This window comes from Astatotilapia calliptera, chromosome 5 (genome assembly GCF_964374335.1).
Source record: "Astatotilapia calliptera chromosome 5, fAstCal68.1, whole genome shotgun sequence".
Taxonomy (NCBI): domain Eukaryota; kingdom Metazoa; phylum Chordata; class Actinopteri; order Cichliformes; family Cichlidae; genus Astatotilapia; species Astatotilapia calliptera.
This window is the reverse complement of record NC_137426.1, coordinates 16,905,332-16,921,191: the sequence shown is the minus strand read 5'-3', so window position 1 is coordinate 16,921,191 and position 15,860 is coordinate 16,905,332. Positions and strand designations below refer to the sequence as shown.

At 40.6% G+C, this 15,860-nt stretch overlaps 1 protein-coding gene across 4 annotated transcripts in view; it reads left to right on the top strand.

Moving 5' to 3' along the window:
• Positions 1–15,860, top strand: part of kaznb (kazrin, periplakin interacting protein b) — a 144,729-nt gene that overhangs the window by 101,588 nt on the left and 27,281 nt on the right. For 3 of the 4 annotated variants that reach the window (XM_080301763.1, XM_080301762.1, XM_080301764.1), the window contains one exon: positions 9,100–9,207. In XM_080301763.1, coding sequence (XP_080157889.1) covers positions 9,100–9,207 — 108 coding nt within the window. Of the gene's footprint in view, positions 1–9,099; positions 9,208–11,699; positions 12,074–15,860 lie in introns of those variants that run through there. The other variant, XM_080301765.1, reaches the window with a different exon arrangement.

Genomic DNA, 15,860 nt, shown 5'->3' with positions numbered 1-15,860 from the left:
ATAGACAGGCATGGCAACTGTAGCAGGCAAGCTTTGTTTATAACAAGAGCAAGATATTTCGCATCACAATAACGTTTTTTTTAAATCAATAAAACATGTTGCCGTCAGATATGACTTTTATTTTTGCCCCAGCATAGCTGCAGCTGCTTTGTTTAAACTGGGGTTAGCTGAGTTGTTGTAAGTTGGAGGATATATTCAATTCTCTTTGTGGACTTTCTTCATTGACTGGTTGGCTACAGTGTTCTGTATCACTGTGGGTGATCTCCATCCTTGCATCAGTACTCAGCTTGTCTGGGCCCAGTGAACATTGCAGTCTCAGTTGTATTATTCACAAATTTAGCCTGTGCTTCTTTTGGTCAGTACTATGCATCACATACTACTAGAGCTATTATACTGTAGCAACTCTAATACAAAATCTCTCTGTGTTTCACACCAAACACAGCCTCCAAGTGCTATGCTACTGTGTTGTATTATTCAGACTGAATAGACTGAAGAGCTGCAGTGGTTTCCTCTGCAGAAGATGCTCTGGTCTTGCAGCAAAGCCCTTCAATCTGTCACCTTTTCTCATCTTTTTGATTCATTTGTTCGTTTTGGTTTTCATTTTTTCTCACAAACTCATCTATAACTTACAAGCAGAGGTTTTGATAGTTTAGCCTTTGGTTGGATTGACCAGTATGGAAAAATAACCTGTTTACTTAAAAAGAAATGTGAATATTTTGATGGTAGCCTTTCTTCTTTCTCATTCCTGTAGGAGCTGGGATAGGTAGTGTGGCAAGATTACATATGAGATTTGTTTTTTTACTCAAGCTTAAGCCTATGGGGAGAGGGAAGTAAAATAAGTCTCATATTTTCCAAATATTCCCAAGCCAATCCTGGCCAGCTGTCGCGATCAGAAGGCAGTGGCACAAGGAATAGGAGGAATTTTTTTTATTTTTTTTTAAGTTGTGTCAGCGTTGGATTTCTTCCAGGCAGATTTTCCTGCTTAATCTTCACTTTAAATCCGTCCTCATCTAGCTTTCCTAGTCCAGCAAAGCCTTTGGGTTATGGCAGGGCGGATGATGCCCTGCAATGGCCAGCTGTGGCCCAAAGAGTCAGATGAGCCATACTGTGTGTGTGTGTGTGTGTGTGTGTGTGTGTGTGTGTGTGTGTGTGTGTGTGTGTGTGTGTGTGTGTGTGTGTGTGTGTGTGTACAAGCTCACATGTGATTCTGAGCATGTTTGCATGAGAGGAAACTCTTGCATGTGTCATTGTGTTCTTCCATTCGTCTGTTGTGTCCAAAGGATATTAATGTTTTTATTTAGATGAGAATTCATCTCATTTATCCAGCTGTATTGTGGGGAAAACCCTGGAATTCAGAGTTTGTTCTTGTTTGTGGTCACAGAGGATAGACCCATGTCAGATCCTGACTAATCCAACTGAACCTTAAGCACTGGATCCTCCTCTTCAGAAAGTCTGTCATGGATTAAACACTATTCTACTGAGTGTTTATGGGTTCACATCACTTTCATTATCTACACCATAATGAATTCCTCATTTTTCACTGGCTGCACCACAATAATACTGCAGTATTATTACAAATGTTTGATGGACCGTCATCTATCCATCCTATGCCTTCATCTGTAGCTATCATGAAGGATGATTCATTTATTTATTTCTTTTTTGTCACTGCTTGTCATTAAGCTCTAGTCTCCTGCTATTCCAGTTTGGCAGGTCAGCTCCGCGGTGATTATTCATCAGCCAGCGTTACTACTGAATGATGCACAACTACTGTAAATCATCCCATAGTGACTCCAAGGTTAGGTATCATCCCTTAACCTTGTTTTCCTGATGGTACTGTCATGAATAATGAACTGAGGTACTTTCCGTTCTCCTGAGCCCTTCAGCTGTTTTGGTTTCGACATAACAGCACAGCTCATTTTAATCACAGGGTTGAGCACTGAAATGCTGATATTGTTGTGAGCAGGTGTGGCAATTGGTACTGCATTGGTAATTCAAAAGAAGCTCATTCATATGTCTTTGTCGACTCTGCTTAAGCCCTCATTGTGGAGTGCACACATTTCTTATTTTGATGGCAATGAGTTGTTAGGACTACAGGAAATTAGAGTAAACAACCCTACAAAATACAGTCGGAGAGGAGAAAAGGCTCAGAAAAGGATTTATAATTTCAGTGGGTTTTTTCTGGCTGCAGGTCCTTTTTTGGAAAATAGGTGAAGGTCTCTGTTTCTTATCCTAAGAGGGATTCCTTTTTTAAGATATCAAATATGGATTACGAATCATTTGTTCACTACTTCAGAGAAAAGTGGCTGTATTTTTTTTTACAGTCTCATAAACTAGATAAAATAAGCAGATGGAAATGTTCAGATGTTTTATCTGCCGCAGTGATTTAAATACTGTAACCAACAGATCATTAAACTTTATCACAATGATGCAAAAATGTACAACCGCTATAAAACTGCAATGATGTGCAGCATTAGCCACGATGGGCTGCTACATGCTGAGATATTAAAGGGATAGCAACAATTTCTCAATGGTATGGAAACATTTGTGTGTTATATTGTGGAATAAATCTCCCAGTCAATCCCTGCGCTGAAAAAAGGAGTTCCAGTTCAACGTTAGTGAAAGGGGTTTGTGAAATTTTGGAGACAGCACACTTTTCTTGACTCTGTCCTTGCACACAGACATCATTAGAGTGAACAAAACGCAACAAACCTGCAGACGTCTAAGATGAGCAACACCGCTCATAACACCGGTAACCCTGGACGCTCATCTTCCCCAGGCAATTTCTCCTCATTGATGTAATTGATGTGTCCCTGAAGGGGCTTTTTCGCCCATGTTTCCTCAGGGCAGGCTGCTGTTGCAGGCTTAATGGCAACTCACAGACAGCATCCAGAGGCTATGGATCACAGCAGCCTTGGAGCAGCCTTTCAGGCCTCTGTTATTTGAGTGCCAGGAGTATTGATTCACTGTGTCACGGATTATTATAAACACAGATTAATAGACAGTAAGTTTTCAGCTCCGGGCAAAGAAAAAAACATTAGAGGAATGGCATTTTGCTTCAGTGGTTTGGCTACATGTTGGGGTTGTATAATAGAGATGTGACAGCTCAACCTTCAGTATATAGCATGCAGTTTCAGTTTTAATCCCCAGAGAAATCTTTCAGTTGCTTTTCTTATAAGGCGACGACTGTGTTGAATACTAAGTCAACTTTTCCTGGAAGAATTTCAGTGTTGTCATATAACTATTTGACATGTTTACAGCCTGAGTTTATGAACTCTTCACTCTTCTCTTGTTTTGTTTTTTTGAGTATTTTTTCAGTCATTTCCTTATTTCATTTGGTTCCATCATAAAAGTGATTTATTTTCAATTTCTCACTGCTATCTGTGTCAGAGGCTGTTAATGATACCTAACAGTGGAGGTGCACGGTGCTGCGGGAGTGTCACTTCAGTGTTCTGTACACTGGGATTTGGAAGCACTCTGTGTGTCTGTGCCTGATGATACCAGTAGGGACCCGTGAGCACTGAGGTGAGGGATGACCAGTCTCCCTTGTGAAATATTCAAACACTAAATATCCGACTTCAATCCTGTTGTCTTATGTAACCAGGCGGGGTTTTTCTGGCTCAGTACGATGCCAGAGGTTAGAAATCCAAAAGGCTTCATTTCATTCAGCTTTGCTAATGTATTCAAAGCCTGCATGGTGGTGAATTTTCATTTAAATACTGCTTGAGGTTCTTCACATTGTGTTACAGATTCTATATCCGATTCTTGCTAAATTATTGTGGCCAAAATATGTTATTGATAACAATATTGCCACCACATCTATAGAAAACAGCATTTTTGTCACAGTTAGATATTTCAGATCACGAAGTACATACAAAATTAGGGGAAAAAATCTACCCAATCGTACTTGGCCCTATGTGAAAAAGTACCTGTCCCCTTGTGAAATCATGAATTAAATGTGATTAAGCACATTACTTTGGAAAGCTGGGTTTAATTTTTCTAGCCACACCCACGCCTGATTACTGTCAGTACTGCTGAATCACTTAAGCAGAACCTGTCTGACAAAGTGAAGCAGGCTAAAATGTCCAAAACGCAACAGAACGACACAAAAATGGCAGAGAAATAAAGTCTATCTATCAGTTTTGAAAGGGTTACAAAGCTCAAACTCACTTGGGTTATGCAGCATGACAAGTTCACCACTGAATGGCTAAAAAAAATAAAATAAAATTAAGATTTTGGTGGGTCTAAGTCAAAAGCCAGACTCAAATCAGATTGAGATGGTGTGACCTTAAACAGGCTGTTCATGCTGAAAAACCCTTTAATGTGGCTGAATAAGAACAATCCTACAAAGAAGAGGGAGCCAAAATTCCTCCACTCTTATGAGAAAGACTCATTGCCATTTCTCAGAAACACTCATTACAATTTTTGGTGCCAAGGGCGGCACAACATGCTATGAGGTTTAGGGAGGATTTTCACATTTTCACATAGGGTTATGTAGGTTTGGATAGCCTTTAAATGTGACAAGTGTGGATAAAACAAGAATACTAGATACTAGTTCATTACTATAGGTAATTTTGCTCTGATTGTCAGTACTTGTTTGTTGTATTACTGATTCATTTTGCACATAAAACATGTAATCTCATATCTCCTGAACATTTTTGTTCTGGTCTAGCGTTACTTAACATGAAAGGGATTTCCATAATACTTTCTTTTTATAAAGAGTAGAGTACATGTGCAGAGTAAAAATGAGCAGCTCAAAACAAAAAAATCCCCTCACTATGTATAAAGAGGCACTGAATTATTGTAATTTAAACTGCACGACAACCTCTGTTTAGGATTGCAACTCATCTGCCTTAACAAAGACCATAAAGCCTTTCAGGGAGAATGTGTGAAAACAGTAAACATTACAATGAGCTTCTGTTCTCTATGAGCGACTGATCAGTCACTCACCTCTTAAACTCTGCCCCACTTTGCACACAATCAACAGCTTGTGTTTCCGCTCATTATAAATGACTGCAAGTGGTGCCCGTACATGTTTGTGTCAGTCACCGGCAATAATAAAACAGATCTGTGTGTCTGAACTCAGCAGGACAGTATTTTAGGGTGTTGGTATTCCACAGTAGCTACATGCTAATAGCTCTTATTTCCTTTCCGGTGCACTGATTGATACAGGAATAAATGCATCTGCCACATGATCGAGTGACTGCCAGAATAATTAAAGGTTAGCTGAAGGTGGGCTCTCTCGAAACTGATGGTAGTTGTCTTCTCATTCTGCTTCAGTACCTACGCTGGCTCCTGCTGAGCGTCGACTCTTTCTATCATGTACTGTTAATGCCATTATGGCTCCAAAAGCTGAGTGTTCACTAAGAGGGAAAGTTGGGTCACATGTTTGAATAGCTCCTCTGACTCTCAAACTCACCGCCTCATATTCTCATTAATAATTAGCTGTTCCTGAGTCCATTGTAATGCTGTGCTTCCCCCGCTGCAAAGAAGGCTCTTACATTTTTAAAGAACTCAATATAACTTTTGACTTAATAGGAAATAAAAATGCAAATTTTCTGCTGAAGTATTATGGGTTTGCTTTGTGGATGCTTTCTAATAGAAGGTAAATGATGCATAAAAGAAAACAATTTGCATTTCATATATATATATTTTGGCTTTAGTTTGTAATAGTGCATCTGTACCTGTAGGTGTGCCCTTAACAATTCATCTCAGTAGAAAGAGACGTTGTTTGCATATAACCAATCAAAATGTTTTTTGAACCACATTTGTGTAATGCCGTACTGTCACTCAGCTTTCATCAGCGCGCCTCCAACACCGGCAAAACACATTTATGAAAAACTGGGCTTCTTAAAAATGCATCTCGACGATCCTCAATCTCACAATTTAAACCTCTTGTGCAACATCAAACTGCCACAGGAATAAAAGTGTTTTAAAAACACATAGATCACTCTGTCAAAAGTGGTGCCTCACTCTGTCAGTTGGGAGCAAAACAGTTATAGTGTCTATAGTCAAAATACTCTCAATGTCGTACAATGGCCCACTACACAGCTGCGTGCCATCTGTTTGTCCTGTCACAGAAAGGAAAGACCACATTTCTGAAAAATCCATTTAATAATTCAATTCAATTTTATTTATTTAGCACCAAATCACGACAGCAGCCCCCCCCCCCCCCCCCCCCCCCCCCCCCAGGCAATTTATAGTGTAAGGTAAAGGCCCTACAATAATAAAGAGAAAATAGTGATTAATATTGAATCTTTTTGCCAACATGGTGGTTAGTACTGTTGCCTCACAGTAGAAGGAGTGTGGGCTGGTGTAGGTGATCCTAAATTAGCCCATAGGTGTGAATTTGAGTGCTAATGGTTGTCTTTCTCTCGCTCTCTCTGTGCTAGCCCTGCAGCAGACTGGTCACCTGTCCAGGGAGTGCCTTGCCTCTTGCAGCTGGGACAGGCTCCATTTCCCTTGCAACCCTGATCAACATAAGTAGTGAATGAATGGATAAATTACACTTAGCTGCTTCATTTTCAAGGTCCTGGAAGGCACGTCATGAGCACAGCCTGTGCTCTTCCTTTGACAGCAACCCAATATTTTTGTTGATTTGTGAAGTTTGGAGACTACATGTAACTTCAGTAGAGTGTTGACTGTAATTCTAGTGGACGCGTAGTTAGATTAGATCAGATGCGCAGTGTTTAAAATCAGGGAATCTATATTTTAAATATGCAGTGATGTTTGCAGTCCATTCATCGGTGTAAAAAATGTCAGTATATTCAGTCGACCAGAGAGAGAAGCTTAGCTCCCAGTCCAAAAATAACAAACAACAACAAAACAGTTCTCTCTCTTTGTCACAGGTTTTGAAGCAACAAAAACACGTTTTTCTTTAGTTTAAATGTTATTAAAATACCCTACCTTTTTAATAGTAACATTGGGCCTAATGACAAAATGGTATCATCACATTTAACTGAGAGATGTGAGTGACAAACACATTAACTTTATAAGACATAATTGGCCGAGATCACAAAGGGCAGCACAGACTGTCCCTTGTGGCCTCGGCTTGGGCAGCCAGGCTACAGGTGGACCTGCGCAGCTGGACCCTTTAATTTCCATAGCCTTTAACCTCTCACAGCTGAGGTCCAGCCAGGCCGAAATGAAGTGATTTGATAATCGCTCTCTGTGGTGCTCATTTGGGCCATGACAGGGTGTGTTCCCTTGAATTACAATGAACTGTACCTAACCAAAGCCCCTGTGGAATTGGTGGCCACTTAAATCAGTAAAAAGCTCAGAAAATATAATAAAGTACCAAGACAAATATCCAAAAAATGAAACATGCACATGGAGAAGGCAGATATTTAAATACTGCGTAACAGTTAATGATAATAAAATAGGGAGATACTATGGCTCCAGCAGAGGTATTGACATCTTTTTAAAAGAGTACAGAGAGCCAACACCCTTAAATAAGTATGGGCATAGATTATGTATTTGTCTCATCGCCAGCAGCTTCATCTTTTCCCTCTATCTATCCCTCTCATTAATGTTTGTGGTAAGAGCGGTCGAGCATGAGCCCGCCTGCTCTCCAATCTCCATATTAAAAATCAAAGAAAAGGTCAGCTTAACAACACCTAAACTGTTATTGACGGGTCAGGGGGATGGAGGAGGGGGAGAAAGGAGGGGAAGGTCAATAATGCAGATAAATACTATAGGGTTGTGAAATTAAAACTGTCAAAATATGCAGATTAGGAGGGAAAGAGTGAGATCATTATTGAAGAAGAGTGGATGTGCACGTGGTTCTACTGTAGAAGGCACCTGAGGGTAGACAGTTATTGCTGTACTGAAGGAAAATGTCGAAATTTAGAAAATGCATTTGTATGTCTCTGTATCTGAGAGGAGAACCTATATTCATAGCCCCATAGAATGTATAAGGTAAGCAGGTTTAAAGATATTAAACCGACTGTGGGATCATAAGCCCACCATCATGCTCTACTTAATCACTCCCTGGTACAGTGAGGATATTGCTGACTCCCATAATCATTGTCATTTTATTTCATGCTTTAGACACCAGAGGTGGACCAGGAAAAAAAAAAGGAAGAAGAAGCTGGGAGAAAGGCAGTGAACTGGAGAATTTTGATGACTTAAAAACAAACATGTGCTCCCTCAAACCATTTTTCTTTGAAAAGGGGAGGAATGATGAGCAGATGGGTCTCTTTCACTGCAATTCACAGGAGTCCTCCTTGAGCAGTTCCATTAACCTTTTATCAATGTATGGAGCACAAAAGATCATTGCACAGGCACAGTGTCTTCTGGCCTTACTCAGATAGGCAGGGGGTGGTGGAATTTTAGTATTAATTCAACGACCATGCATCATTACTGATACTCATTCTGTGGTGTAATTGCTTTGTGGATCCCAACTGCAGTGATCTGTAAGAGAGAGACTCGTATTTTTTACATGTGTAAAATTCAGACGTCAGATTGCATTCCCTGATTTAACAGGCAGTCACACAGCGTTACATCAACATTTTATAGCAGAGAGTTTTGCTGACTAAAAATGGCATGGGTGGCACGGAGGAGCGTTGGTTAGCTTTGACATCCCACATCAAGAAAGGGTTTAAATTTCCTAATCTCTGGGCCTTTTTTCTATGGAATTTGATCTCCTCTGACTGTGTAGGTTTCCTGCAGGCTTCCTCCCACAGAACAAAGACATGCATGTTAGGTTAATTGTTATTTCTAAATTGGCTGTTGGTGTAAATGTGCTTAACTGTGTAGGATAAAGTTTTGCACGTGAAAAATGAAAATGTCCAAAATTTGAGCTTAACACAATCCCAGCAGTTGGGATGATAACAGCAAATTATCAGCAGCTGCATGGTAAAGTACTATGACTTTCCAATATCAAATTTCATAAAAGAGGCGGTATTTGAGTTTATTTAAAATACTTACATCTGTTTGGCAAGCCACTTTGCAACCCACCTCGACCCCAGCTCCTCACATTTGTGCTTTGATGCCTGCTCTGCGTGTGTGTGTGCGCTCCAGAACAAGAGCCATACAGCTCTTCTTTTTTGTTTTTGATTGATCCATTTCAGTAAAATCTAACTTCATCTCTTTCTCCTACAGATCCATCCATGCGTCACAGGCAGAAGACAGTGGTGACAGACATGTGCTACCCAACAGAAATATCCAGCCTGATGGACTTTGGCACACCAGACTGCTCGCTAGGCAAAGGTACTGCGGCGCTCCAAAAGACAAGATGTTGCCTTGGTGACAGCAAGAAGTGAGCATGGTGAAGACAGACACAGAGCTGTCAGCTTGACTTGTGGGTGCAATGGGGGGTTAAAGCTGAGCAAAAGGCTGCACAGGCTAGAGGGTGGTGAGAACAGTCAGATAACAGCACTTGGTGCCTGACCACGAGGGCTTTACCATCCATTTACAGCCTTTGATTTATCGCAGCTAAATAACGTGTTTTGTTTCCCAATGCAAGACACAGAAGTGCTGACACCAAATTGGGAGACTCGATTGATTCTCAGAGAAAAACATTTCACTCTGCAAACCGCTTTAATCTGAATGGAACTATATTGATGTTTATTGCGCTAGAGTTACAATGCAGCATGCAGTTATTGCAGGGCTGCGTGGCCACTTACCTCCTCCAATCACTGCTGTCAGTGTGCAGCTCAGGATAATAGCCTCTGTCAGTTTCTGAAGTGCAGCAGTCAAAGTGACCAGTGTGTATCCGTGGCACAAAAGGTATCGATCATGAGGTCAATTGATTGTATGTCCATTGTTGCTTGTGTCCGTTAGTGTTTCTCATTCTAATGACTACTATTGTCCGCGCTTGTTCTCAAACCAGAAAGTCTGCACTGTAATTGTAATTCAGGTCTTTTCTTCCAAGTCTAAAGCCTCAAAGCTGGAAGAACATGCTCGGTTGCTGTTCGACAAGTCTGATGTCATTTCCATCGACAATGAGCACCGGCTCTAGTGACCTCGGCCACTCATTCTCCTGCTTCTCCCACTGCCTATTGTTGTTTTGAGTTTTCTTCCTTTCCTCCTTTTTTTATACAGCCTGTACTCTCTGTAGGCAAGCTAATATTTTAATCCCACTTCATCCTAACTCTCTATCAGCACTCCCCAGTGCTGATAATGCAGACTGACAGGTCAACCGTTCTCTGCTGAGAGAAGGGAGAGCAATACAGCAGAGGAGAGTGGAGGGTAGAAAAAGAAGGCTTTTAGGATTTCTTCTTGCTTTAATGTTAGCAAAGCAAATGAATGGCATAGTGATACAGGGAGTTGAGCTGAAGAATAAGGGCACAGAGGAGTGGAAAATTTCAGACTGAAGAGGTGTCAGAATAAAAGCAATACTGTGAATAAAATTTGGTGTAGTTGCACCATGACTTTAGATTTATGAAGTGCTACATTTGATGAAAAAAAGTATCTATTTAAATAAAGACAAAGAAAACAGATATAGAAAGGTTCAAATATTAATCTAAGTGAATATAATTACATTATTATTAGATTGAATCATTCAAAAGTTCTAATAAACTAAATCAAGGATTTATGATGCAGGCCATACCCTAAACCCAAAGCATTTGCAGCATCTGCCTTTCTCTACAACGAGATAAATCTCCTTCTTTTTGATGTCTTACAATAACTGCCAATGAAGAGTTACTGTTGCAATCTTTACTCTGAGCTGTGATCGGACAGAGAAAATGAGCCTGGCAGTAATCCTTGAGGTGTCAGTGCGTGACTGACAGATCCATTGCCTCATGTGACAAGTATCTGGTTAGACCACATTTGATCTTTGGACGGAGTTAAAAAGCTAAGCATCAACCTCTGACAGCCGGGACAAACGGCGCAGCTGCTCTGAACTGCTGTCACATCTTTACATGCAAGAGATTTAACTGAAGTTTCTGTGACATACAAACACTCCTACACACACAAATATATTATGCTTACACTTTAGTATGCTAGTTATGTTGCTCAGGTGCTCATAAACTTAAAAAAAAGAAAAGAAAAGAAAGGTTTCTATCTAAGTGGGCCCTTTAGGCTGAATTAATTCAGGTACAGTCCTGTCTCTTTTCTTCAAATCACCTCACTGTACCTGCCTTTGGGTTTTGAGCCTGAAGAGGCTCGAGAAGAAAACTGGACCAGCCTTCACCTTATTTATTATTAATCTGTTCAAACACATCCCAGTTCCTATCTAACGTGGCACAGTCTGTCCTTACTCAGCACTGGGCAAAGACCAACCCCATCCCCAGAGGGTTAATGATAAGGTGCATTGCTCATACTAATGTTCTAATCTCACTGTGAAGAGGTAAGGCTGTTTAGTTTGAAGTAATTCGCCACTGTTGTGGTCCTTTTTCCTCCTCTTTAAAGCGCTTTATACTGAAGTTTAATTGGCTGTGTTTGGAGGGGGATTTGTTTTCCTTCCTATGGCCAAAACACACATTCGCATCCAGGAAGTGAGCACTGTACACTCATGTAGAGGCCCACAGAGAGTGCATAGCTTTCACAGAGGGGTGTATCCTCTTGCGTTCAGCTGGTGGAGTGTAAAAGCACACGCTTCACAGTGTTCTCGGCCATCAGGTGGGGTGAGAACGCCACTGACTCACCTGGCTCATTACCTGAGGGCCTTGGTGCAGTTTGTATTCCCCGCCCCCTCCACCCTCCCACACGTGTGTAGGAGGCGGAAGGTAGGAGGGGGGGATGAAAAGCGGTAGTGGGCGTGGGTGAATGTTGTCCTAGTTGCTCGTGGACACCTCGTTACGCAGGTACACAGAGAAAGAGGCTCGTTTGGTACGAAAGGGGGCAGGAAAGGTAGCGAGTTTCTCTCAGGGGATGACTTCCTGGTAACCTGTTTGGGTGGAGCCACAGAAAGCAGAGCTGGGAGCGGCCGGACCGGCAGCGCAGTGTGCGTGTGTGTGTTTGTATGTGAGGTTTGAATGGTCTGTGTGTGCACTGGCCGGGACGCATAGGTGTGCGTTTAATTATTATTTTTTTAATCTGCTATGAGAGCTCACACCGAGGCTGACAGTGGAGCCGAGCATAGCCTGTGCCGAGAAGGACATGAGGTCCGAGAAAGAGGAGGGGAAGGCCGGTGAGTGATCAATAGAAAATAGACGGTGAAAAAAGACTGTGTGTGCGTGCGTGTGTGTGTGTGTGTGTGTGTGTGTGTGTGCGTGTGTGTGAGAGGGAGAGAGAGGGTGAGTGAGTGGGTTTACTGTTCGTGTCCTAATGCGTGTGCTTGCCTGGACTGATTACATAATAGGAATATAAAAGTTACAACAAAGCTGATTAATTTCTGAAATTTCACGTTTGAGACTGAAATGATTTGTGATGCAGTGTAACAAGCGCTGCTGTAGGACACGCTACAATTGACTCAGGCGTTTTTATTTGGTACATGCCTGATTTAACTTAGGCGCCTACTTATTGTCCCGATGTAAAGCGTGGACTTTGTACATTTATTTGACAGGTAGACTATAGATTTATTCAAAACAATGTCATTAGTTTATAAAAAAAAAAGACATCTCCACTGCGCCTCGGATTGCTTTAATGCTCGATTAATTGGCCCCTTTATTCATGATCGATCATTATAATATTTGCTAGGTTAATCCTAATTGTTTTCTAGAACAAACAGAAAGCTAGTGAATTCACTGTAGCAGAATACACATTTGAATGTGCAGAAAAAATGTGTTTTTTTTAAGTAGTTAAAATTAAAAGTTACAGTAAACAGTTAATCAGCTCAGTTAGGTTTTGACAATCAGATCATAAATCAATTGACTGATTTCACCTGCTCTAATATTAAGTAATCGAACCAAGCTTCTCTTCTTGCCAGCTGTGATATTGAAGTGGTTCTCATGGCAAAATATTACAAATATTTTTGATATATTAATTATATGCCATGAAATGCTGTTAGAATTACTGAAGTCACATTGTTATAAAACTGATGTTTTTCCCCAATACTGTGTTATTATAAGTCTTACTTTTTGATCTGACTGTGGTTCATTTTTTTAATACTCATAACCACATGCCTTTTCCCTCCACTATAAAAGCTGATTAATTTAAATCTATTCCATATCCCAGGATTATTTATTTTACTTAAGTAAAAGTGACCTACATACTGTATGACACGTTTATATGGATGATCTTTTAATCTTTTACATTGTGCATGAACTGTGATGTTTCATCAAATTCATGTTCGGTATAAAGGAGTTTAGTAGCTCAGCAGACATAATGAAGCTGGCCTATAATCTAAGAGCTATGTTGGCCGTTGTGTTTGGATTCATTTAGGAAGCAGACGCACTGTATTATCCAGAAAACTGAAGAATTAAGATGCGTTATGTTTGATGGAAAATGAGAAGATCTTCTGCTATGGAGAATCTTTTCCTAGATGCCATGAAAAGGTTTCTTTGATGCTGCTGTGGGTGTGTGTCTGTGTCTGTCTACACATTCAGATGGACTTGTTGTGGTTGTTTATGAATCAATAGAGATGAGTTTCATCCCACAGTGTGTTGCATGACTCGTACAGGAGCTCATGTTTGCTGAAGCCTGAGGTCACCGCTCAGAAATTTGAAAGACAATGAGTTTGACCGACTGCACTGCAACGCACAGATTGTTCTTTTGCTGTTGCCGTCCCACTCACTGCGCTGTTGTGAAGTTATTCACCGAGGCCGTTACACACAGCGTGTGGCACATCTTTACATATAAAGTCAAGTTTGTTTGTTTTGTTTTCTGATTTCTTCGATCCTGTTTCTGTTTGATCTCCCTGTGAGCTGTAACTACCCTGAGCTAATCACAGGCCGTTATTGCTTTCAGCATCTCAACAAGTGCAACAGTTAACGAGTACAGAACGGGTAGTTTTTGCAGTGTTTTACATGATTTAAACTTGAGTAAGGCTTTTAATGTTACACACATAAGCTGCAGCCCAGCAGGCGCCACCTGCAGTTTGTGAGATTATTCAGGCATGCTCCAGGACATGAGGGACACTGTGTATCAAAACACGTGGATTTCCAGTTCTGCACGGACTAGATCCTGTTGTTCCTAGCAGATGTTAAGGCTTGTCTGCAGATTCAAACTGAGGGTTGTTCGCCATTTTCTTCTTCAGCGATTGACATCATGAACCCAACCTCAGACTCATTTTCAGTACTTTCTTTTCTTCTTCAGGATTCATAGTTTGTTGATATGCACAAGTCCATTTATGATTGGGACTTAAGTGAGTTGACAAAGTATTTGATGGCTTCTGGTTGCTTTGTTTCAGATACTAACATGGTGGCATGATGGTGACTTTACAATTTGATGGTAAACACCTCAGTTCATTAAACAATTTTAGTTTGCCAAACTGTTTCTTGACTGTAAAATCCTTCTATAAAACCACAATTTAAAAAAAAAACAAGGAAAGACATGTGATGTGTCTAATGGTGACCTTTTAGAGGTGCTAGTTGAAAGCATTTCTTCTCCTTGGACAAGCCATTTTTCTCCTTCCAGGCCTGTGGCCTTTCTCCAGAGCTGCATATTTATAATACTGACATGAGCGTGGTATCGATCTTCTAATCCTTCTCTTGTTAAGAACACAGGAGTATTTCCCAAACTGTCAAACTATGCCTTTAAAATAAATGCAGTATGAAATATCATAGCAACCTGACTATGTAGCATCTGTTAAATCCTGTGTGGCTTTACCACAGGAGCTTGTGCTTGATATCTAAGCAGATGTATCTGAGTGAAAACAGCTTGAGCAGATTGATTGGCTTCTCCGGTGTCTCACATTAGAACAGGGGGAAATTGTTATATATGGTTTAGCTTTAGAGGGATGAGGTCATTTTGATTGATTGAGCTGAAAGCTGGATAATAGTACATTCCCTGTACAGTCACTTCAGTTTTATTCCTTTGTCATAAACTGAAGGAGTGCCCTTTTCAGTTCCTTCATGCCAGCAGGGTTAAGTAATCACTGGATGATTCACTTTATGTAAACAAAACCAATGCACAGGGAAGGATGCCAATTCCAAGTGACATCGAGGGCGGATGCATCTCTTGACCATATTAAAAATATTTAAATTACTTTCAAGTTCTCGGAGCCTCCAAATGGAGCATCTTTGGCAGAGTGCCTAATCTGCACATTATAAACACGTGAATCAATTACAGCTATCTTCACTTGGCATCCTTGCACTGACCTCAGTTGTAATGTAACCCCCTCCCCCCCAGGCAATTAATTAATAGGAACGGTTCCTGATAGATACTGTATACTTGCACAGATGTTCATTCCAGAGTCTAAGCAACTTAACACTTACACTGTTTTCATTCATCAGACCTTGTTTTTGCACATTTGGCTTGAAATAAAATACTGGTTCTACAGCACAGTAATGTACCAAGTTTAAGATTTAATTTGAGTAGGATTGGTTTAGTATGGTCATTTTTAATGCTGTACTGAGCATTTTGTGGTACAAGGGTAAACGGCACACAAATTGCAGTTGTTTAAGAGTAGTTGCACGTTCAGAATCCAAATTTTATTTTGGGAAGCTGTGCATTGTTTCAGTATTAGATCATGCACAGGTCAGAGATTAAATTGAGGTTGAATTGTCTCTGAATGCTGGGAGTAAAGGTTTGAGAATCCAGGTAAATAATAACCAAAAAAAAGGAAAAAATCTGTCAGCTAGAGAAAGAAACTGCGGTTTGCTTGCAGGAAAAAAAATCATAAAGGCCAAACACCCGTTTATGACTGCACTAAATGTCAGGAGTGCTATCTAGGAAAGGAGAGCAGACTTGTGTCCTTGTCAATGATTAAGGGAACACGTTGTGTCCCTAACTAGAAGAATCGCCACGAAATGCAAACCCTGGGTAAGAGACATGAAATGAAACCAGATCTGTGGACCCATAAAAAGAAATCAATC